Source organism: Oikopleura dioica, chromosome 1, assembly GCF_907165135.1.
Source record: "Oikopleura dioica chromosome 1, OKI2018_I68_1.0, whole genome shotgun sequence".
NCBI classification, from domain to species: Eukaryota; Metazoa; Chordata; class Appendicularia; order Copelata; family Oikopleuridae; genus Oikopleura; species Oikopleura dioica.
Window position 1 is genome coordinate 8,131,521 of NC_137291.1, and position 24,042 is coordinate 8,155,562.

The window sequence follows — 24,042 nt, forward strand, 5'->3', positions numbered from 1 at the left end:
TCTGTCTAACGCGTTTTATTCTTAAGAATTTTGAATTTGGCGCATCATGGCGTCTCTTATGAACAAGCCAAAAGCCGAGCTTACTCCAGAGGAGCTCGAGGAACGTGAGAAGCATGAGTTCCAAACCGGGCCCTTGTCGGTTTTGACCGAGTCCGTGCGAAACAACACTCAGGTTCTCATCAATTGCCGAAATAACCGAAAGCTCATGGGCCGCGTCAAGGTACCAGTTTTGGCTTCTCAATTGATAAGAAACGGCTTTTCTAGGCTTTTGATCGACACTGCAACATGGTCCTTGAAAACGTCAAGGAGATGTGGGTCGAGCGACCAAAAACTGCGAAGGGAAAAGGTAATTTTTTATCCTAGTATATTTTAAACTCATTTATTGAAGGTGGCCAGCCTGTCAACCGAGATCGTTTCATCTCAAAAATGTTCCTTCGAGGAGACTCCGTCATTATCGTCCTCAAGAATCCGCTCGAAGCTGCCAAGTAAACAAGCGAACATAGATTTTTTCACAAGCTACTGGCCTGTCACACATTTTTCCTGTCGTCTTGCGTTAAATACAAACGTTTCACCGCGGGGTTGGCGCCCTGTTGCTTTAAATTTCCTTCTCAAGAGCTGCTTACTCCCAAAGCAACTCCTGATAGTTTTATTGTATTTGAAGCAGTTGAAATATGCGCAATTAAAATATCTAAAATTCTGATTCTCTCGTCCCTTCTGACTTTTCTTCGGTGTTTTCCTTAGACTCGTCTTCCTTCTTCTCGGCTTTATACGGCTCATCAGCGTCAACTTTCGCTGTTTCTTGTTTGTATCTGAGGTAGCACGCCAAAGATACACAAGCAATGAAAACGCTCATTCCAGCAAGGACATAATTCATCGTCGCGTATTCTTCATGATCTTTTTATCGGATTTTATAACCTCAGTTTCGTTTACAAAAGCTTTTATGACGTAAAAAACATGTTTACGGGAAGATAACCGTGAATCCGTTCCTAAACAGAATTGAAGCATGACAATATTCATCAGAGCAAATGGTTGGGTCGCCAAAGAAATTGAACCAAATATAAATCTTCAAAGTCGGTGATTAAATAAACATATTTAACAATTATTACCCGAAAACCGCTGGTGGGAACACAAAATAATATGTTGGCGTCCAGACGACGCTGAAAACACGCCCAAAATTGTGCAATAGAATCGATCTAAAAAAGTATATGACTAGCAAATAGAGTTCAGAGATGTACATACATGTAGGCAATAAGTTCATTTTGTTGCGCGTGAAAGATGCTACTCAAAGACATAAAGAAAGCTCCGATCGCGAAGGAAAGTCCGATTCCAAGTCCGGTCCCTTTGAGTCGACCATATTTTGAAGTGAACATATCTAAATAAAACACCTAGAAAAATGTCTTGGTACTAGAATTTACCGATCATAAGCCCAGGTAAGATATTAACCGGAAAGAACGCCAGCGCGAGAATACTTTGGAACTCGTTAATTTGCTCGTTGAATATCTTCGGGTCGGTTTCTTGCGCGACCCATTCAGGCCAACCGCTCCCAAGCCAACTTGTGAATGCTTGACGACGGATGACCATCGCCACGTGGCCGACAAGGACAAGAATGTAGTTGAATGTGTTCGCGCAGTCGCCGAAAACCATCTTCAAATACGATGTTTCCGGTTTCGGAGGCGCTTTGGGTGCCGCTTTAGATTTATCTTTCTCGCCTGAGCAACCCATGCAATTCAAGAGGTACGAGTTCTCCATCAAGCTGAACTCATCATTCGTCTTCGCCATGGGGACATGATTCGGGGTCCAAACAATAATCTTGATCACCGCGAATGAAAGATACGCGACGAACCATATCCACCAAACAGTGTCAAATTCTAGCCCTAGATTGTCCATCATCAAAGTTATTATCCAGCCAACAGATCCAGCAGTTCCGAAAGCGCCAGAAAGAATCTGCATAAGCGTCGCCTTGATCGTAGGGGTCGCAAAGCATGATTTCAAATTTATGACATGGCTGGCTAAAAATGAGAGTGACCCCCTTAAATCAATTTGACTTACAAAGGCCGCCCATAGCGATAAGAGGCCAAGCTAGCCAGATAAGAACTTCATTTTCTTCGACAAAGGTCATCGTAACTAGTCCAGCTGCAAATATCGCAGTGGTAATTAATCGTGGAACAAAGAGTCCTATCTTGTCCGATACGATCCCAATACAAAGATTATAAAGCGACATCATGATACAACTAGTTGTGTAGATATTGTTGAAGAGGGAATTTCGTTCATCACAGTTTATGAGAATTATTTCTCCAGTATTTTGATCAATTTCTGTTTCACAATATCTTAATAATAATTAGGACCTCTGTACTGTCAAAAATCTCTCTGAAAACTTTTAATTAAGTTGATTTTTTCAATGAAATTTTGAGCCGCAGAGAATCCTAATCTGGTGATTAGTAAATTGACTTACTCTAAGAACATGTCTTTGCTTTTAAAAATCGTCGCGATTTGACCCCAAGAAATAAACATTCCACAAAATAAAAAATTCTCTATCGTTTGTAGCACCACGCATAATATATTTCCAATAAACATTATTTTATCCTAGAAAAGCGAAGAAAATTTTTTGCCAATTAATCTCTTTCGGCAGTTGGTTATTGCGTCTAAATACGTAATAGTAAAAGATTGTACGGGTTGTATGCATTTCATGCCGAGTAAATATGGCCCGCGCCAAGGGTCAACAGAGGTCCTGAAACGAAAGCTTTCGGAACATTCTAGCTTTTCGACAAAGTTCAATTTTAAAGACTACTTTCAGTTGTTGATGGTAAAATTTTTTCAAACCACAAATTACGAGGCTGTGAACCAGACGATTCATAAAGACTTTCAATTATTTTTCAATATGTGTTTTAAATAACCGGTAAATGATATTGACATGTAAGCAAAGAAATGATGCGCTTGATGAGGTCGATTTTGTAGAACCAAAAATTGACACCTTATCTTCTTCGTTGATAAAAGTCAAATTGAAAATAGGGGTCAGGAAGTCTACCCCGAGGAATATTTGATATGAATCCGATCGTTAAAACTATGGACGCTTAGCAAATCGTATTAACACGGTCTGAGATTTAATAGTGTTGAATTACGTTGCACTCAGGTCAATTACGCGCCCGGTAATAATCATTTTGAAGCAGAAATGGTTTTCTTTATAAGTTATGGCTCCCAGAAGAGCGTTAGCTGCTGCGCAAAGCACAACACTCACGAGTTTTTACGAGCGAGCTAGTCAGATTTCGGCATATTTTAATCTCTTCAACATAATTCACCGTTAACTTTCCGCAGAGAGAGAGAGTATCTTTTTTTGAGTGACCAAATGATTTTATGAAGAAGATGCCGCTCAGAGATAAATTTCTACTCCTGACGGTTATAGGACTAGCAAGGTAAAAAACATCACACATCAAGAAGACCATTTGTAACATCCGCGTCATTTAGAGCACAATTTCCCACCTGTCCCGAAAATCTTAGAGCTCAAGGAGATTCAGTTTTTATAACAAGATGTAATCTTGAAGGTAACTAAACTCCTCATTCCGTAAATGTATCCATCTCTCAAGAATTCACGATCATCGTTGAGCCCCAGTGCTACAACAATATCACGACGGAAGAGGCCCACGATTTGGATAAGTGGATCATAACATCGTACAAAGTTTCTGAGGTCGAGAACTTCGATGCAAGTGTAAATGCGACCTGCACTGATGAAAAACAAAACGGACAAACAAGTTACTGGCTGAATGGCGAGAAACAAGAGAATGTCAACGCCGATTACTTTAATTTTCAACACAGGAAGAGTTGCTAAATTTCAAAATGGTATTGTACTAAAGGTACTTTGGATGACCCAAAAAGTTAGGACTATCAAAATAGTAAAGTCAATGTTTCTTTTGAAGAAATAATTGATTTACTCCGTCATCATAATTTTATCGAGTGACACCGTAAATAAAAAGCTTATCACAAAGCTGATAATTACTGCCAATAAAAATTGACAACACGGAAAAGTGATTGTGGAGGAATAGAGCTTCAGAATCCGGAAGATGGAACAGATTCATTCTATGAAGTCTGGATTGCGCAGCTTGAGAACGAAGGAACCATTATAACGGGCGAGTGGAATGTCCGTTGTGTTGTTCAAGACGAAGAAACTGATGCAGCAACGTATAATATCGATACATCGAGGTAAATTTCATGATCAAAAATGTGCGTTTCAAGGTTTGATTTAGCGATGCTTTTGACAGCACTGGATACATAAACGCATTAGCTCTTGAAATTCAAAGCCTAGAGGTACCCTTAACAATGAAACTTCCCCAATGATCGTGAATTTACTTCAAGAGCGAGGCGCCGAGACTTGGTGAGCTTCAAAAAGTCGTCGTGAAAACAACGGCCTCCAGCGCGAAGGTCTTGGTTTGAGCTCAACCTTGCTTACTCACATTTGAGCCCAAATCAAATTTTATTTTTTACGGTCTTTACCGAGCTTAATCCAATCAAAGCTACTCAACGCTATCACAGATTTTTACAATATGCCCTATTTCTAAACACTTTAAAGTTTATACGCTCTTTTTCACCTCTTCTTTTTCCAATAAAATCATATTATATTGAATTATTATATAGATTCTATTAATAATAGACTATTATGCACCTGATTAAAATCATAAAATATTTGGTGTGATCAAACCCACGTCAAGTTTAACGAAACCTTCGAATTCCGACTGGATAGGTGCTGGGGAAACAATGGTGAAAATTGGCAGTCGTCGAAATTCAAACAGATGGTGATTCTGGGCGAAGAGGAACGGTTATATTAAATCAATATAATGACTATGATAGACCACTATCATTCACGAACCTGCATCATATCAAATAATTAACGGTTATAAAGACATCTGGTTGTCCCAACTCGCCGATAATAACAACTTACTCTTCAAAAGAGTTCCAATTCAGGAATAGGCTCGTAATTATCTGCTGAGTCATCAGAAGCTCTCGTAAAGAAAAGTGCATATTTCTACAACCTTGTTTACTTCCTTCATGACTTCCGTATCCGATTGATTTAAACATAAATAGTAGTTCGAAAGCCTCAAAAAAGAACTTTTAAGTTTCCCGGCAGGTGCGTTTCTAATCTAATTAAACCTTTTTCCAGGGGTCAGTTGTGCCTGGGCCACACATTTACACAGATTTTATGCGGGACAAGCTACTTTAGCAAAGTCTCAATCTTTCTCTACTGAATACGTTTCTTGTAGTGACACGGTGCGAATTCAATGCGAAGTCAAAATTTGCGAGAGTAAGTAAAAATATCGGACTCCAAATCTTGAAAATTGTCCATGATGGTGGACCAATTTAGTAATCTGTTAGAAGTTTTGTAATCCGATCTTTTAGAGGGCGAAGACGGATGTGAAGAACCAGGATCGTAATTTATGAACTTTACGGCAGTCACGTGAAGTGAAAATCTTTTTCTTGAGTAATGCTTTGCCACAGTCATAAATTCAAGGCAGACTGCTCGGAAGGACAAGGAAACTCCGGAAATTCCGGAAATTCTGGAAACACCCGAAAGAAGAGAAGCATCGGAAGTCCGAATGAGAAGAAAATTTTGTTAGCTGAAGGTATTGAATGTTTACTCCAATATAAGTTTCTTCTTTTTCTAGCTTTTTTCGATTATGATGCCTGAAGAGTTGAGTCGATGATTCTTTCCCAAAAACTCCGGACCTGCCAAAGATAGTTCCATTCTATGTATTCAAAGCAAAATTTATACCAAACAAAATAAATATCCATAGCTATCATAATTGATTGATGATTAATCGAAGATTTTACGCTCATCCGTAAAAGCATCTATGAAAAATGCAGCTGGAAATAGCTGGCATGTCAATAGAATGTCAGTAGACCAAGGTCTTAGCGGCGCGGAGAGAGGTAGTAGCGCGGAAATGCGCCCCCTCGTGGTTACCTTCTCATACTTGACATGGTTCTTGAGCATAACATAGCCATAAAACAGAGAGTTTATTCTTACAAGGAGAAAATAAAGGAATAAAATGGCTTAGAACGAAAGAAATAGGCTCAAAAAGGTAAGATTTCTCCCTAAAGACGAAAAAATATAAAGAAAAAATTTTTAATAAAGAGAAGTAAAAGCAACATTATGTTCGAGCATCAAGTTCCCAGAACATCAATTATGCAGCACTCAGTCTAAATTCTCTTTTTGAGAAATTATTTTCAATTAAAAATTTATTCTAGCAATTAAACTTTCTAAAAGTAACGCCGAACTTTAAGAGAAAAAGAGAGAATATACGCGGCAGAAGATGGGTTGGAATCCAAACTCGTGGCGGGAGTATGCTAATTACGAGTGTGCAAAGGCTCATGTTGGAAATAATGGAAGTATGAAAATCGTCCAGTGTTATTTCAGGTAAAATATTGATGTGTTCGGCGTTTTCTTCGTATTTGTTTAATGTTCTTTATAAATTGAATAATCAGTGAAACATCATTTTATATTTGCATGTATCTGTCATTATAGTTTTATGTGATTAATATAAATTTCAATTCATGTTTATCAAATATTTTTTCAGTCATCTAAATCGCTAAAAAAACAAAATAAGTAGGAATAACTTTAGCAAACTATGCAAATTTACATTTTCTGGTATCAAAGTTAGAAGATGTCGAAGATGTTTACATATGTAGTAAGAAGCAATTCGCATGTGTGTTAGTCGTTTCACTATTTGTTACACTAGGATATGTTGTAGCTCTGAAAAAGTGAAGCTACCACGCTGTCTCATTGACTTTTCCGCTCGACTTTTTGGCGAGCAGGAATGTCGTCAGCACATGTTTCAGCTCTACGAAAATCTCAATCCTTCCAACAAAATCGTAAGCTCCCTATTTCAACTAGCAAATTACAGTAACCTTGCTGTCTTCCAGCACAAAGATAACATCGACTGGCAGGAAAATCTGCGCGACGAGCTTTTCGGAATTATTTATGATAAAAAAGGTAGAAGAGGAAAAATTATTCAAGGTAAAAGAAAACCCCTTTAATTATTTTCTAACAGTGGAATACTTCAGGAGAATATCTTCAACCGTTACCGCAAGAAATCATCAATTATTTCATCATTGGAAGTCTCGGCTTGATCTTTCTTCTCGCTCTGATATTCAGAAAAATTCGAACCCGCAAGAAGAAAAATTTGACATTCACTCGATCAGTGGACGACTGTCTACTCGACGAAAAGAGCTCTAAAGACGAAAAAGTACTTATATCTTGAAAACTGCCACTCTTTAACTTGTTTTTGCACAAAAAACTTTGAAACAATTTGAAAGCGAATTGCTCTTGATTTCATTTTAAATGACTTGATGTTTTAAAAAGGAGAGTTCAAGACAATACAGATGCGCTGATCTTACTGTCTGGCTGACAGTAAACTCACAGTCAAACTTTTTTGAGGGCTTGAGGGCTGAACCTCTTCTTGAATTGTTTCTGCGTCCTGGGATTGGAGTCTGTTCAATTGCCCTGTTAATTATGAACCGTGACACCCTTAAGCGTGCATGTGTTTTGATGAATAACTAACACCTTCTGTAGTCGGTTACACGTTCTTCCTAGAGCTTATTTCAAAACTAACATTCTTCTTGCAGCACATTTACATTTTAGAGAGAGCTACAAGTAAAAAATACAACCAGATACAGACTCATAAAGAGGCGTTAAAACAGAGAAGCGTTCACTTGCAACAGAAGATTCCAAAAAAAAATCTATTTTTTTTCTCTTGTTTTTGACGGACTTTGATGGACGGATGGCTTTGCTTCCATCCATTGTAAGTTTTTTTGTTGTTTTCGTTGATTTTGAAGGATAATTAAAAAATAATTATAAGAAGATTTTTTTGGGAATTGATAATAGCAACTTTGATTCACATTTTTTGCACTACCGTTTTTGCCAGAGAGTCTCTGGAATATTTTCTCGAACAGTTACTTTTGTACAGACGAGGAGTTCTTGGGTATTTTCGTTCATCGCTCATCTGACAAAAACTCCAGTCGATATTAAATAAATGAACAGCACGTGGTTTTATTCAGCCGAAAAGTGAATGCACTTTTGAATTCCGGTTCAGCCCCTCGAAAATTCTTGAAGCTACTGATAATTGCTTGCCGTCTATGCTCAAATTCTGGTCTATTTTTTGTCTATCATTGCACATTGTTGAAATAAAAAATTCAGCTCCTTCGTTAAAAGACTCAAAAGGATGATCAAGGAATGTTCACAATGGGGCTGTGTTGTCAAAGGTTCTCAATATTAAAAACATTGTTGTTTCCACTTTCCAAAATTATCAAAAGAAACCTCTTTCGCTTAAAATCGTGTTGAACCTTTTCGTCTGACTCGTGTCTCTTGTTGTGCATGGGTTGGGAAGACGACAAACTGCTAGAGTGGTTTGCTGTGCAAAAGTTTAACCAATCGTTTCAACAGCAGGAAGAAATGGTGAATAATTACGGCTATGAAAGGCGCCACCAGAGGGTTTACTTCCAAAATGGCCAGGCGAGCAGGGAGGTTTTTTAAGCCAACATAGAAGACTTGAAAGCTGAGAAATTCACCTTAGTCCGTTTGAAAACCTCAAGAGTGCATGGAAAAGACCAAAGGATGAGTGGAGAATTCTACACATGGAAGAACATGATGAGAGAGTTCAAATGAATATGGGATCGAGTTTTCAAGTTCGTCTTTTTTCTTAAAAAACGATCCGTTTTTTCTCACGAATTATATTATCTCATGAGCGATTTGAAAACTTGTGATAGAGTTTGACGCGGCAGCTGCCGAAGAAGACGACGAAGATGATGGCTCATCGTCTGGATCAGAAGAAGAAGATGACTTGTAAACTTGTCTCAGTTGATAAGCATTTATTAATAATTCCAGGGCGCAAGAACAATACGAAATGGACATCGCTTTCGACATGATAGAGGAGTCTGACGGCGGCGACACTGAAAATGATTTTGAAGGCGAGTTTACAGAAATTTCCATTACGCTATCTGATTATTCGCCTACTGGTGGAAGGAGAGGGTTAATTTGTATTTTCAGGTGTTTAATTTCGACGAAAATTTTTGGTTTGTATAATCATTTAGAGTAGATAATAGTAGTGTTAGAATGTCAATTCCTGCAAATAAATATCGTTAAAATGCTCAACCCTTGTTAAAGTTGCTTCGTATTCGCCCGCTGTGAGAGTCCAGTTGGTTCAATAATTTGAAAAATTGAAGGAGCACTCTTTTTGTATCATAAAAATACTAACGCTGCCAAATTTTTGCTACTAACCAAATTTACTTCTATTTGCCTTTTCTCTTACTCACCAAAAGCACTTCTAATAAACAAACGAAAAAAATTTGCAGATTCTTCATCAAACATTTCATTTTTGCCGAAAAGGAGAACTTGATTTTGGAAATTCAAAACTTGAAAAAATGTCCACAGAAGGTCCATTTTGGGAGAGACATTTGGGGCACATGGAGGAAACGGCGTATTATGGGCACGAGTTAAACTTGTCAACTTATTAAAATCAGTGATGAAAATGTTGAAAAAAAACTCGAAAAAGGATTACCACAGTAGCTTATTTTGTTGCTGTCATGTTTGGATTCGGTAAGTTAGGGTTCGGCGTGAAACCGTTTTATTTTTTTTGGCTAATAATTGTCATTTTCAGCTTATCAGTGGGTCCTGTTAAAATCCGATTCCGACACTAGAATGGCTGGAATCAACGTTTCAATCTTCTTCATCGTCATTCAGGAACTTGGTTGAAATCATAGAAGCCTAATCATTTTTGTAAGAAATCAATTTTAGTTCACTCTCGAGATCGCAATTATAATTTTCAATTGTGCAATGTTTGTTCGATGACGGTCGCCAATAAGTGGCTTTATTAACCTTGTTAGTGCGCACTGAAAGCTTACGGTGGTTTTATTTGCGTCTTCGCGTACGCAATTGCTGGGTAAGGCTTATTATTTATTGAGGATTATTTACGATCGTTATTTCTTCATTCTTTGAAAAATTATTTTAAGGATGGTTAGCTTTTACTGCCTTCCAGGAGTTGCAGAAAGGATCAGAGACGGGCCAAGAAAATTGAAGAAGAAAAAGACTCAATAAAACTGCGATTATCACACAATTAAAGCGATACATTAATTCATAAAAATTGTATCAAGGATCGTTCTTGTGATTTTGAAGACAGATTCTTTTTAATAAATCAAGTCAAATCATTACCATTTAGATGATTTTAGACTAACAGACATGATCAATTCTGACATTGATCGAAAATTCGTAAATTTACGAAAAATACTATTTTGTCGATTCTTTGGTGAATTTCGTCTTTGGCCAGTATAGTCCACGCTTCCGGATATGCAACAAAAAAGCGTGAGTTCTACACTTTGCCAATTCAAACTTCCCAGAATAATTTCAAGCAAAAAGAGTTTTCCATTTGGTCCTTCTCTCTTTCAAAATGGTTGAGGATGGTTCGTCTTGGAACAAATTTACGTATTCACATGAAAATATAAATATGATTTTACTCTCTATCTCTTTTGTGTCTCTTGTGTAGTATTGTTGTACCGATAGTGCTGCTATCGATTACCGACTACGGGTAGGAGAATGAGGCCTTCTCGAGGGATCAGCCGTCGCGAAGAAAAAGTCCCGTTTTGGCGGCGCGAGAGAGCCAGCTACCCGCAAACTCATCGGACTTCCACCCTTTCTTATCGATAGTCTCTCGGTAATAGTGAATGTTTTATGCTTATTTGAAATCATGATGTGCTATTTAACTTTATTTTTTTAAAGAAACGATGAAATTTCTAAAATTCTATTACAAAAAATTCGATAAAATCCCAACCGTTCTTGTTCCGGCCAAGTGATCAAAACGAGCAAGCGTTGTTCTATTGGAAAAAGAATAGTTCTATAGTATAGAATCTATACGATATAAGAACAGTACTCTCTGTCGTATAATTTCATCTCATAAATGAGGACATCTATCCGATAGGCCTTGACCAGAAGATGAATTGTTAATGCAATTATTTCTAGCTATGCAATGCGAATACTTCCCGATTTCCTTGGGTGAATAATTCACAATCGGGCGCACGTAAAATATTGAAAATATATCCACAACCTGATGGAATATTCAATTTCGTCGATCAAACATTACGCGTCTTGGGAGGAAATTGCTAGAGCATAGATATGCTCTTAGAAGTTTCACTCAAGCGGCACTTGATCAAAAAGACTGTTGCCGTAAACTGAAGCTGGGCGGATTTTTCTAGGGATCAAGCTGGGCTCACTTTACAAACACGATGTAACTGGGATACTCGATACACTGTTTAACCCCTTCTCGACACAACATACGCATCGGCAAATCCGCCAAGCCTAATCCACCGGTAAAGAATCGGTACGGTTTCCCCAGTTTTTGGAAATTATCCAAAGTTCAGTTTACAAAGTTATAAAAACTTAAGTTCCATAGGCTATGAATTGTCTTATCGTAATGGCAAAAAATGGCCATTAATACAAGGAAGGTTAAAATCACAATAACAAGAAATCGAATCATGAAAATTATATATGCAGATAATGACAAAATCAAATAAAAATCCTTCCGTTTCTGATTTTTTTTTTTCAATTAAAGAGAATCGAGATATTTTTGGATCATTCTGGGAGAGGGTAAAGTGTAATTGACAGTAGGTTGGTAAGCGCAGTTGGCTATTTTCAGTGGTGACACTTTGACTCGTCTTCAATTTTTTTCTTCAGCGCGATCTCTGATCTCCTAATTACTTGCATAGCGCTGAATCTCCCTGAATAACAGACGCAACTACAGTAAGAGAGAAATATGGGAAACTGTGCAGGAAAGCCGAAGACTAAAGAGCCTCCAGTATCGTCACGGGCGAAAATTGAGGTAATGAAAATGTAAAAAATTAAAATATGTCCGAATTTTTTGGAAAAGTCGAACTCAGACTGAGTTGTTAGAACAATGACTATTCCTACTCTAAGAATTTGTCGTATGTCATCAGAAAACGCATTTTTAGTCGCCCCGCCAGCCCAAAGAGACAGCAGCACAGGAATCGGGTCACCAAATATTATCGCCAAAAGTGCCAATCTAGGCCAAAAATCAAAAGCACCTCTGCATTTTTCCTCTTACACGCCCTTGATTTCGTTTTTTCCGCCTTCGTCTAAAACCTAAGAGAAGATGGGCCAGGAGATCTTAAGGAAACGAGCTTTTAAAATTTTTCATAATTTGATCGAAGGAATTCTGCTGTTTGAAATGTCTCTAAGCTCAAACAAAGAGCTGGATTAGTACTGGGATTGACCACAGCAGTTTTCATTTTTTTAGCCCTGAAAAAGCCAAGGTCACTAAAATCTGACATGATTGATGGCGAGTAACACGCATAATACACCTGCTTAGCACTAGAATCTCGAGTGACAGGTGACTTATTTTTGACCTGAAAAAGAAACAAAACAAGCCAGCAACTCCACCAAAAACAGAAGTTGACCAGCGAGGGCCTCGACCAGATCCGTTTACCAAAACTTCTTCCGAGACAAAATGGATCACCCCAACCCCAAAGAAGCCCGAAGTAATTGTCGAACCCGAACCTGAACCAGTCGCCGAACCAGAACCCGAGCCAGTGATTGAACAAGTGATCGATCAGCCTGAGCAGGCTCAGCAAACTTCTGCTGACATCGCAGTTGATGATGATCAGAAAGAGGTTAGAGGCGTGAGAATCAAATTTCACTGTACTAGATTGCTCAGAACCGTATTTCCTAAATGCTAATTGAATCAATAATCACTTCAGATCGACGCGAACGCTGTCAACGACTTTGCTGACGCCTTATCAGACAGCTGCAAAAGGGTTGCTCTTGAGGAGATTGATATTCAAAAAGGCAAATTGCAAAAACATTACGCAGCGAAGTCAATGTTTTTTAGATGAAGTCGAAGGGGAAACGATTATTACTCCTGATTTCGTCGAGGAAACCCTCATCCAGCCCATCAAACGGGAAGATTCTATGAAAAATCGAATCGAAGGCAAAACTCTGGCCGATTACACCAAAGAAACTCCTATCGAAAAAGTCACAGAAGCAACCCAAGAAGTTGAAGCCTTCATAGAGGAAGAGTTCATCGCTCCTGTCGAGCGACAGGAATCCCTAAAAGACCGAATCGAAGGCAAAACATTTGAGGAATATCAAAAAGCTCAAGAAGAGGCCGAGGATTTGGCTGATGTCGGCAAGGAGATTGAAGCCGCATTGAATGAGCTTGAATCTTCACAAGTTGCCTTAGATTCTGTTCGACAGGCAAATCTGGTAAGCGAAAACGTGACCAAAGAAAATGCAAACTTATCATTTTATAGGAAGCCACCATCGAAGCTGTCACCAAGGTAAATATCATTTGTTCTCGACCTGAATTTCGCGCACTTGAATTTCGCGAAATCGCAATTTATATCCATCACCAATCATCACATAAATTTCGTTTTGTAGCCCTTTGAATCTGCTCAGGTAATCTTACAAAAAAACATATTCACACGCATATAACATGACTTCTACAAAATTAACGAAAGCTATTAAAAATTTGCAGTTTGATTTACTAATTACTGATGAAAAAGACTAACGAGTGAGAATCAGCAATCCTCGAATCGCGCGCAGACGGAAATCAAAGATGAGTACGATTACGTGCAGAACATCGGTAGCAGCGTTGAGAAGTTCAAACCTGCTGAGCAGGCCTCAGCTCCAAAATCAATCGGGTAATAATGCCGTAGTGACAAATCAGTTCCTTTCTTATTCGAAATTTCAGACCTCAGTATTCATCTCTCGCCGATGCGCCAATAATTTACGACGATCTTGAAGAAGAATATTTCTCCGCTCAATCATCTGTTCCGACATCAACTAAATTCGACTCCGCTGAAAGCAGAGATATCTTCTCAAACGAGACCTCCCGAAACGATGAACTCGAAGATGAGGAGGTTGATGATGAGATCGTCGAAGGTGGACTCAATAGCAACTCTTTTGATGAAGAGCTTGAAGGAGAAGAGAAAGAGGATCTTCTTCAACAAGAGGATTGTGGCATCATGGAAGACCAACAAGCTCCATCAATTCATAAAATTCACTTGAAGAACGTCATTGACACCGAAAAAGATGAGACGGCTGAGCCTGCTCAAGAGAAACCAAAATTCACAGAAGATGACGGAGAACCCGGTAATTTGATCGAAGATTATGAAGACCAGCTGAAAGATGACTCCTCAAAAGATGTTGCGAAAGAAACATCTAAGGCTGATAAAGAGAAAACCGATGAAACTGTTTCAGAAATCATCGAGTGTTCTACCGAAGCTACTGAAGTTGAGGAACCAGTTGAAGCTGTTGCTACTTCAAAAGAAGACATCGTTCACCATGGATTCATCGAAATCATTCCCAAAGATGGCTCTGAGATCATCACCAAGGAGTATGAAATCGTCGAGAAGCCCCAGTCTGACCTCCCTGAAGAAATTGCCGACCATGAATCTGAAGCTTTAGAAAGCACACAGACTGACGTTGAGGATCTCTACAAAACTGAAGCGTCGGAATTCCCAACAGAGATGGACATTCTTTCCGAGCCTGATTCACGAGAAGCTTACCATCCACTTGAAAGCATGATTAGACATCTGTCTCTTGATGTCAATATGGACGAAGCCATGGTGCCTGAAAACTTGGAACCTATTGTTCAATTCCATGAAGAATCAAAGTGCAAAGAAACTCTTGACAAACTCGCATTGACTCTTGCTGATGATTTTGAAAATCAAGGAGAAACTTCTTTTCGAGAAATCGATGAACCAGAAATCGAAATTGAGGAAGAAAAGACTCCAAAAGAAGAGGCTGATAACAGTGGTCGAAGTGAATTTGAGCCCATCGAAAATCAATCGGCTGAAGAAGAAGAACCAGAAACTCAAGTTCAGGGTGACCAACCTGTCGCTGAAGAAAAAGTTTTGGACGCAGTAGTGGAAGAAATCTTCAAAAAGTTTATTCCGAATCCTGAGGCATACGTGCCAGTTTACGATTACAGCCGTCCTGCTCTTTATGAGCAGCAAGTCTTTGAAAAAACAGAGGATGTGTCGTCATCTCCGGTTCCGAAAGATGATAATCGAGTCACCCAAGAAAATATCGAAAGCTTTTTCCGATCTGTTTCCCAGGAAAATGTCAATGCAGAACCAAAACAAGAAGAAAAAGAATACACGCCTGTTTTTTACTACAGCAGACCCAGTCCCGTAGATGAAGATGTTGTTGCTTCTGAAGTCCTAAAGACTCCCGAAATTGTCGAAAAAGGAATTGAAATTTCTGAGACGAAAGAATACACGACTGTTTTCGATTATAGTCGCCCTTCACCTTATGACCCAGAAGTTGTCGAATCCGAAGTTGAAAAAACTGTCGAAATTTCCGATTCACTCGCCAATGAAGACGAAAAAATTCAAAAACCAGAGCCCGCAGAGTATAAAACTGTATTTGATTACAGCAGACCGTCTCCTTACGATCAGGATATTGTTGATTCTGAAGTCGAAAAAGTAGAACCGGTAATGAAAGAAGTCTTCGAACAAGAACCTGAATCAGCTGTGTCCGAGGAAAAGGAATACTCAACTGTTTTTGATTACAGCAGACCAACTCCTTACGACCAAACTGTCGTAGACTCAGAAGTCGAGAAACCCAAAGAGGAAGAAAGTAAAATCCTCAACGATTTGAGTAGCGCGACTCCTGATCAAGAGAATGCTGTTAACCCTGAAGTGTCAACAGAAGAAGAAAGAAACCCCATTGCAAACTACAAGGTTGTCTTTGACTACAGCAGACCGTCGCCATTCGACCAAGAAATCGTCGACTCCGAAACTGTGAAAGATGAATCCGAAGTAGAACATGTTCCTGTTTTTGATTACAGCAGACCGGCGCCTTTCGACTATGAAGTCGTTCATTCGGAGACTGATAAGGATGATAAGTCCGTTGAGGAGGAAGCTCAAGATCTCCAAAATAATGACGAGTGTGAATATGAAGCTGAAAATACTGAAACTGTCGAAGTTGCTCAACCTGAAGGGAAACCTATCCAAGAAATTTCTCTCGCTGAAGACTTTGAGGATCCAGTCGCCCCTGTTCCCATTTACGACGCAGTTGACCTCGAAAACAACGATGAACCATTTGAAGTCATCGAACAAGAGTATATCCCCGTTTATGACTACAGCCGACCCGCTCCAGCTGGTGATCTCATTATGGTCAAGCAAGATGAGTCTGGAACGAAAATTTTCATTCCTGAGATCGGAACTGATGAGATAAACGTAAAGACAATCGATTTGGAAAACAAACAGGAGGAAATTGATGAACCTGTTTCGGCCGAAAGCATTGAGCCTGAAATTGACCGTCCAACTGCAGAAAATGTTGAGAACTTTTTCCGCTCTATCTCAAGAGAGAACATCAATGAGGCTGTCGAGAAAGAGTGTCCACTTGATAAGATCGCGCATCAGCTGTCACTTGACGTTGATGTTGACCAAGTTCCTGAACCAAAAGAAGAAATCTACAAAGTAAAAGAAGAAAGAAATGATGAAGACATTGATCGATTCGCATCTGAAATGGTCAAACAAGTTCTTGCTTCGGATGATTTGCTTGAGTCGGACAAAGAAACTGAAGAAAACGAAGAAAACAAGCCTCAAGAAACGGAGTCAACCTTGAATGAAAATAAGCTCTCCGTCTCAGTAGAGAAGGTACGAGAAGACGACAACGAGGAAAAGAAATCTGAACCTCCAACTCCAGATGTAGAAGTGTGGGAAATTGATAACGAGTTTTATGTTTACGAAAAACGAAAAGTTGAGAAATATCTCGAACCCGAAAAAGAGAAAGAAACAGAAGCAGAGCAGGAGTCTGAGGCCGCGACCAAACAAGAACCTGATAATTTTACAAGCGAAAAAACTGAGGATGCTGAGGAGCTTTACGCAGAATCATCAGCCGACGAATCTTCTGCTGACGAAGAACCTGCAAAGCGCGTGTCTTTTTCCGATAGACCAGCAGAACTTATCGGTACACAAGTAATCCCGACTGAAACTATTCCAGATCTTCCTCCGGTTGACGAAAAGCCTTCTTCTGAAGTCGTTGCTGGGCTTGAGAAAGAGGAAGAAACTCCAACCTTTGAATACAGCATGTCGCCAGAAGTAAAAGATGAGCAGCCTGTCTTTGATTTGAGTGAGCCTTCATCTGCTCAATTTGAACAGCCAGAAATTGTTCAAAAAATTGTCGAGGGCATCGTTCAAACTCGAGAACTTGATGAGCAAGAACCAGTTGGCGCGGTAATTGAAAATGTCATCAAAAAAGAAGCAACGGATTTGGATACTCAGCGAGACTTGGAAAATAACGATGAGCTTGACTACAAAAATGAAGCTCCAGCGGCACTCAAGATCACAGAACCCGAAGTTATTGCAACTGAAGACATCATTGACACTCGTAAACTAGATGAGCAGGATGTTGTTGAAGAAGAAGTCGAGGCTGTCCAAGAAGAACCAGACCTTGAAAACAATGATGAAAAAGAATACGTTCCTGTCTTCGACTACAGTCGACCAGCACCCCAAGAAGATTTGGATACTGAAAGAGATTTGGGAAATAATGACGAGATTGACTATGAAAATGAAACTCCAGCTGCACTCAAGATCACAGAACCCGAAGTCATTGCAACTCACGATATTCCCGAAACTCGAAAACTTGAAGAGCAGGATGATGTCGCGGAAGAAGTCGAGGCTACCTTAGATGAACCAGACCTTCAAAACAATGACGAGAAAGAATACCTCCCCGTATTTGACTACAGTAGACCAGCAACTATTCCTAAGGAAGAGACTCGATCGGGTGAAGAGATCAACATTCTTCAAGAAGAAGACGAAATTCAAGAAGAGAAGCATCAATTGGATTCCTCTGACCTTCAAAACGAGGATGAAGATGATCTTGAAGAACCAGAATCACTCGAACATCTAACACAAGATCAAGTCGAAAACTTTTTCAAGTCTGTATTCAAGCCCCCTGTTCAATCTGAAGAGCCTACTGAACCCGAAGAGGAATTGTCACTATCTGATGAAGAGAGAGCCCTCGAGGAGGAAATTCGAAAAGCGCAAGAGTTAGAACAGCTGGAGCGACAACTAGACACTCTTGAAAACCAGTACCTCGATGGTGAAGAGGCAAAAGTAGCTTTACCACGAGATGTAGAAACTTTTATTGAAAAACTTCGAGCAACAACGCCACCTCCTCCAAAAGAGCCAACCCCTGAGCCGCCAAAAGAGCCGACACCTGAGCCTCAAAAAGAAGCAACACCGGAGCCTCCAAAGGATCCAAAAGACATGACTTTGGACGAGCGATTGAAAATGATCAACAAAGATGTCCTCGAGCTGCTTGAACCAGCTGATGTCCCTGTTTCCACAGTTAAAGATGAAGAAGTCGAGCGTTCCTTCGGATGCCGTGTTGAAAGCGAGCCGAAGCTCGAGCTTACCCCAGAACCCGCTGAAATTGAGCTCCAACCAGAAATTGAACTTGAGCCCGAAGTTGTTCTTGAACCCGAAGTCGAAGAAGAGTCTCAACCGGATGAAAAACGATCCAAACTCGACAATGAAATCACATCCGTATACAGTGAATACAGCACGGCAAAGAACAAGAAGCAGCTGGAAAGCTTCTACGCTGTAAAACTTGGCGATGAAAGCCCAAAGGTTGTTCTCCCAAAGTAAAGGGATGATAACTAATTCATTCATTTATTTTCATATTATTTGACCATTCACATCGCTAACTAAACTAATTTGATTTCATCCTTCTCACAGCCCTTCACAAAGAAAAAGAATTAACACGGAACACGTGACTATTATTGAAAACGCGCATGTTCCACATTTTTACTACCTCTTTCATCACAGTTTACTTGTAAATATATTTAACCAATAAACCATTCTAACATCCCATGTTCTCACTTATCAATCAACTATTTTCTATGAGAATCATCCCTAGCAGGAGGACGAGGATCAGGCTGAACTTGAGCTTGAATGTCAAGAAATACCGTCATCCGATAATCTTGAAGATCCAGAGACAACTCCTACTAAATCAGCTGTACCAGTTCAAGTTCAACTTGATGTTGACGTAGACACTATCGAAGAGGAAGACGAGGAGGATGAAGAGCCAGAATCTGAACTTGTCGCTGAGGAACAAGTTGTCTCTAACCAAACCAGCGTGCACTTACTGACCGATTCTCAAAATGAATCTTTGAAAACTGAACTAACACAAATTGATGCTCTTCAGGAATCAGAACCGCAAGCAACCGCAACTGAAGAAGAAGTCAAACCAGAAGTCATCGAACCCGCTTATGAAGTTTCAGAAGCGCCAATTACAGCGCGAGATGACTTTATTCAGCCTCAAATGGAAAAACAGGATTCTGAAGAAGTCTCGGAAGAGATCGTAGCAGATAGCGTGACTGACAAGAGCATTGAATTCGAAAACGAAGAGGAGCAATCGGAGGATAAATCTGAAGAAACTGAAGATAAGTCGCAAGAAACTGTCGTTGAAGCACCATTTGTCACTCCCAAAGTCGCATTCTCAGAGCCAGAGATTCCAAAAAGCGTTGGATTTGCTGAACCGGAGCCTGTTGTTGAACTACAGGTTTGAAAAGATCAAAAATATCGATACTAAAATATTTTGAAGGGAGATTTCGAGTCTTCGTTCATCGATCGGATCGCCGAAGAAATGATAAACTCCATCATTCTCGAGGCAACAAGAATCGTTGAGATCGACCAGCAAAACGATACTTCTGAAAAGGACGATTCCGACCCTTTCCAGGTTTCTCAGAGCTCGAAAATCTCCATCGAAGACAACATCGACGACGATATCAGCATTCCAACTGATGACGAGCTCGAGCACGTCTCTGATGATGAAATCAAAGTCCGTCAGCTTTCAACTGACTCTACTGACGAGCTTCTCAATGTTCCATCGCCACTTGGTAAAGAAAATTTGACGATCCGGTCTAATCGATTCTAGCGCGACCAGATGAACCATCACCGACCGTCATGACTCCAGCTGTTCTCAAAACCCCGGATTCGCAAACTTTTTTCCCGGAGAACGATCAATCCTCAGAGCCTGGTGACAATATTTACGATTTCGTTGAAGGTACCAGTAAAAAATCTCACTTTTGTCAACATGAATTTCAGACGAGCTCGAGCCAGGAGATGACATTCACGGACTCATTGATTCTGCTAGAGCCTCTCGGGAAGCGTCGTTGAAGGGTTCTCAGCGATCAATTAACAAGTTGGTTCAGTCCATCGACGATGATGTCCCGGACATCTATTCAAAACGTAAGATCAACAAATACTAAAGAAACTTCAATTTCTAGCTGACCGACCATCAACTCCAGAAAGAATTGTTGACCAACTCCAGGACGAAGCCTCAAAAGCCGAAGAACCTGTGACAATCGCTAGAAAATCCTCAATTTCTGTCTCAATGGAAGCTTTGGAACGAGAAGGAAGCCCAACACGAGTGGAAATTAACGTTGCTCAGCAGTCTCCTCAAATCTTGAAGCACACAATAAATGTTGGTTTCAAAAAAGATCCCAAAAATGGAATGGTATAAATATTTGAAACCATATAAAGATCAAGCGAACCGATTCCGCTGACAAAGAATAGAAGATTTTGATGAAGACTTAATTATTTATATAAAACCTTCCCTTATTGTCTTTTCGAATAAATGATGAAAATCTTAAATTTGAGTTCTCTTCAAATATCAAGATCGGGTGTGATAAATTTGGCTGGCTATAAAAGAGCCTCCTTTCGGGTCCATCTTCATTCAAATTATGAATCTCACAATGGATTCGGAAGACGAAAAAGAGATGAAGTTTAAGTTTGCTTCGCAGCCAATTGAATGGTCACCGGAGAACTTCCTGTGTTGCATTTGCAAAGGACCACTGCTTGATCCCAAGTTTACACTTTGCTGCAAGAAATATCTTTGCTATAATTGTTTCACAACGAAGACAGACGAGATTATGTATAATAATAGAGTCGGAGTCAATGATAATTTATACTTCACTGCAATGGTGAAATATCCTTGCTGCGACGAAACGTTTTTAGTAGAAGCTGATGATTTTTATAAACATCATGTTCTGGGGGAGAAAATTAAGCTTGGAGAACACTTCTACAATTTCGCCATGGATCGTATAATAGAGAACCCATCGGAGTTCTTTTTGAATAAGTTGAATCAGACGACGTACAAATGTTCACTGCCAGATTGTCAGGTAAACTTCATCGATTCGCTAAAAGTTTTGAGAAATCAAATTCAGACCACTGTCAAGTATCCTAATCTTAAAAAGCACGAGGAATACGGATGCTCAAGAATATACAGGTAGATTTTAGAATGAAGCTTCATAAGAGTGAAAATATTTAGGTGTATCGGATGTGCTGAAGTATTCAAAGTCTCCGACAAACATGCTTGCGCTGAAATACTGAAATTGAAAATCAAGAACGCAGCAGTTTCATTGATGAGACAAAAAATAGAAGTGCAGAAGTTTTACAACAAGTTTTTCGCGAACTTCCAGTTTATATACAAGAGGAATTTGTCTTCGAGATCAACTTTGATGAATTAATGCCGGAAGAATTCCGAAATCTGTTTGATGACCGATGGAAAATGAACTGAGAATACCCTTTTGATTGAAAAATTACCTTGCTTTCTTTGCATTATAAACTTATTGTCAAAAATTCTGACTCAAAACTGAAATTCATCTATTTTCGAAGCTTATTTATAAACTGTATAAATTGTTAAATAAAAGTCAACTTATTGAGCTTCAACATGAGAGCACTAGAATTCTCTTCCATCGAAAGGCGAAATTCCCACGCGCGCCTTCGCGCCCCAGATCGAACCAATCGTATTTGAGACTCATTCATCGCCGTGAAAAAAATCCAAAAGCGGAGTCAACATTGAAATCTTGCATCAGAGGCCTCCCACTTTATTGAGAATCTGTTACAGTAGTTCGCAGTTTGTTAGAAGAAAAAGTGTTAATAATGCTCTTTCCAAGAGAAAAATGCCGAGATTGTCGGGAATCCGGTTTTCGAAATCGCCTGCAGCCCTTCGGGCTCAATGGTCTAAAGGTATTTATTCTGCTTCATATTACACTCTCTTTATTTCCATTCAAGCCGTGCCCGTCAAAGACCTCCAGCAAATCATCGACCACGACAATCACGAAATGCGCGCTAATTTCCGCGAATTTTTGAAGCAAGACACATTTCGCCCAAAATATGCGATTACTCTCAATGAAGAGCGCCAACTTGCTTTGGATCGGCTTCAGATGGTCTGCTCAAATGACTTTTTGTCCGTCAGGGACTTTGCCACCAACCCACATCGAATTTTCGCCGCTCACGAGTTGATGGCAATGATCGATCCAGCTACCACCACGAAAATGACTGTTCAGGTAAATTAATAAATGATCTTTCCCTTACTTTGACGACCATGTTCTTTATTCAATTCTTAGTTCAACTTATTCGGAGGAACCGTCTTCCGCCTCGGAACTGAGCGCCACCACCACCTTCTCGATGGAATCGACAATTTGACGGACATCGGTTGCTTTGGCTTGACAGAAGTTGGCTTTGGGAACAACGCTGTAGAGATGGAAACCACTGCTGTTTACAATAAAGAAGACGACACAATCACCATCAACTGCCCTACAGAGCTCTCACACAAGTACTGGATTACCAACGGCGCTCTTCATGCTCAGCACTGCGTTGTTTTTGCCCAGCTCAATGTTGATGGAGAAAATCACGGTGTTCATGCTATTCTTGTTCCCATCAGAGACGGTGAGATCTTCCTCCTTTTTTCCTTCAATAATTCTCTTTAGGAGTCGCTGGAGCACCCCTAGAGGGATGTACGATCAACGACATGGGTCACCGAATGGGATTAAATGGCGTTGACAACGCCTTACTTTCGTTCAAAAACGTAAAAGTTCCAAGAACGAATCTTCTCAACAAATATTCCGACATTGACGAAAACGGAAAGTTCCACTCAGCGATCAAATCAAAACGCGGTCGATTCCTCTCCGTTGCCGACCAGCTTCTTTCCGGTAGAATTTGCATTGCCGCCATGTCTCAGGGCGGCGCGAAAGCAGCGCTTTCCGTCGCAGTTCGATATGCAATTACTCGACTTACAGTGGGTCCGACGGGCAAGTCTGACTTCCCAATAATGAAGTACCAGCTTCAGCAACGAGCGATTGCCCCTCTTCTCGCTCGAACAGTTTCTCTTGGCATCGCCCTCGACGATGTCAAAGACGAATGGTTCAAGATCAACTCAGAAGAGATCGAAGACAAGGTCAGGGTGATGAACATGGTCACGGCTTGCTGCGTCATCAAGCCTCTTTGCTCCTGGAACTTGGAAAGAACGGCTAGCATTGCTCGTGAACGATGCGGCGGTGCTGGTTATCTTTCTTGCTCAAGATTTGGCACGATGATTGGCCTTGCTCACGCTGCCATGACTGCTGAAGGCGACAACTCTGTTTTGATGAACAAGGTGGCCAAAGAGCAGCTCGGCCTTTTCAAGCCAAGAAAAGTCGTCGTTCCGGAATTCGATTTGAAATCAAATGAGTTTATCCATGCGTTGATGGAGGCAAACGAAGTCAACAAGTTCATGGCTCTTGGTGGCGAAATGATGAAGGCTGGCAAGGGCGCTATATTCGAAACCTGGTCGCTCCTCAATCAGGATCTTGTACAAGCAGCAGCTCATGCGTACGGAGAGAGAATCGTTTCAGAATCTATGATCAATGCTATCGCCAAGAATCCTGCTGCTGCGGACGTCTTGGACGCTATCTACAAGGTAAAAGACGTCAAAAACTATCTCAAATTGAAATTGTACTTCTAGCTTCATGCCGTGAACACGATTCAAAACAATCTCTCAGACTTGATCCTCTCCGGCCTTCTTTCAGTTGACAATGCTCAAGCTGTCCGCGACGAATTCAACTCTCTTGCGGCTTCAGTTTCGGAGCTTTCTCCCGACATTTGCGAGTCCTTCGGAATCCCCGAAGAGCTACTTAGCGCTCCCATCGCCCGAGATTGGCATGAGTTTAATCAGTATGATAACCGTGGTGAAGTTCAGCCGGGCGTTTTTTAACC

At 40.2% G+C, this 24,042-nt stretch overlaps 7 protein-coding genes across 8 annotated transcripts; 6 read left to right on the forward strand and 1 right to left on the reverse strand.

Moving 5' to 3' along the window:
* Nucleotides 1-2: 2 nt before the first annotated feature.
* LOC145710883 (uncharacterized) lies at nt 3-24,040 on the forward strand. Its single transcript, XM_081788593.1, has 6 exons — nt 3-12; nt 21,963-22,035; nt 22,081-22,355; nt 22,416-22,737; nt 22,779-23,746; nt 23,792-24,040. The coding sequence occupies exons 2-6, from the start codon at nt 21,969-21,971 to the stop codon at nt 24,038-24,040; spliced, it is 1,881 nt and encodes a 626-aa protein (XP_081644719.1). The 5' UTR covers nt 3-12; nt 21,963-21,968.
* On the forward strand, nt 4-600 carry LOC145710960 (small nuclear ribonucleoprotein Sm D2-like). Its single transcript, XM_081788674.1, has 3 exons — nt 4-220; nt 265-346; nt 389-600. The coding sequence occupies exons 1-3, from the start codon at nt 47-49 to the stop codon at nt 487-489; spliced, it is 357 nt and encodes a 118-aa protein (XP_081644800.1). The 5' UTR covers nt 4-46; the 3' UTR covers nt 490-600.
* LOC145711928 (equilibrative nucleobase transporter 1-like) lies at nt 871-2,630 on the reverse strand. The gene is made up of 6 exons (XM_081789618.1): nt 2,453-2,630; nt 2,050-2,327; nt 1,416-2,009; nt 1,240-1,372; nt 1,107-1,193; nt 871-1,063 (listed from the first exon to the last, which is right to left on the reverse strand). Exons 1-6 carry the CDS (start codon nt 2,572-2,574, stop codon nt 871-873), a joined length of 1,407 nt encoding a protein of 468 aa, XP_081645744.1. The 5' UTR covers nt 2,575-2,630.
* LOC145710949 (uncharacterized) lies at nt 2,686-3,999 on the forward strand. Its single transcript, XM_081788663.1, has 3 exons — nt 2,686-3,410; nt 3,463-3,539; nt 3,582-3,999. The coding sequence occupies exons 1-3, from the start codon at nt 3,352-3,354 to the stop codon at nt 3,821-3,823; spliced, it is 378 nt and encodes a 125-aa protein (XP_081644789.1). The 5' UTR covers nt 2,686-3,351; the 3' UTR covers nt 3,824-3,999.
* On the forward strand, nt 6,271-7,289 carry LOC145711092 (uncharacterized). Of its 2 annotated transcripts, none has more exons than XM_081788818.1 (4): nt 6,271-6,400; nt 6,723-6,855; nt 6,907-7,000; nt 7,048-7,289. In XM_081788818.1, exons 1-4 carry the CDS (start codon nt 6,297-6,299, stop codon nt 7,242-7,244), a joined length of 528 nt encoding a protein of 175 aa, XP_081644944.1. In that variant the 5' UTR covers nt 6,271-6,296; the 3' UTR covers nt 7,245-7,289. The 2 variants fall into 2 exon arrangements, with proteins under 2 accessions (XP_081644944.1, XP_081644945.1); XM_081788819.1 differs by having other exon boundaries at nt 6,735-6,855.
* On the forward strand, nt 11,652-18,865 carry LOC145711930 (uncharacterized). The gene is made up of 9 exons (XM_081789619.1): nt 11,652-11,849; nt 11,980-12,010; nt 12,401-12,657; nt 12,745-12,832; nt 12,876-13,249; nt 13,297-13,323; nt 13,424-13,441; nt 13,568-13,686; nt 13,737-18,865. Exons 1-9 carry the CDS (start codon nt 11,784-11,786, stop codon nt 18,646-18,648), a joined length of 5,892 nt encoding a protein of 1,963 aa, XP_081645745.1. The 5' UTR covers nt 11,652-11,783; the 3' UTR covers nt 18,649-18,865.
* LOC145710901 (uncharacterized) lies at nt 18,932-20,627 on the forward strand. The gene is made up of 6 exons (XM_081788616.1): nt 18,932-19,564; nt 19,607-19,901; nt 19,940-20,068; nt 20,110-20,253; nt 20,292-20,488; nt 20,548-20,627. The coding sequence occupies exons 1-6, from the start codon at nt 19,325-19,327 to the stop codon at nt 20,578-20,580; spliced, it is 1,038 nt and encodes a 345-aa protein (XP_081644742.1). The 5' UTR covers nt 18,932-19,324; the 3' UTR covers nt 20,581-20,627.
* Nucleotides 24,041-24,042: the final 2 nt, after the last annotated feature.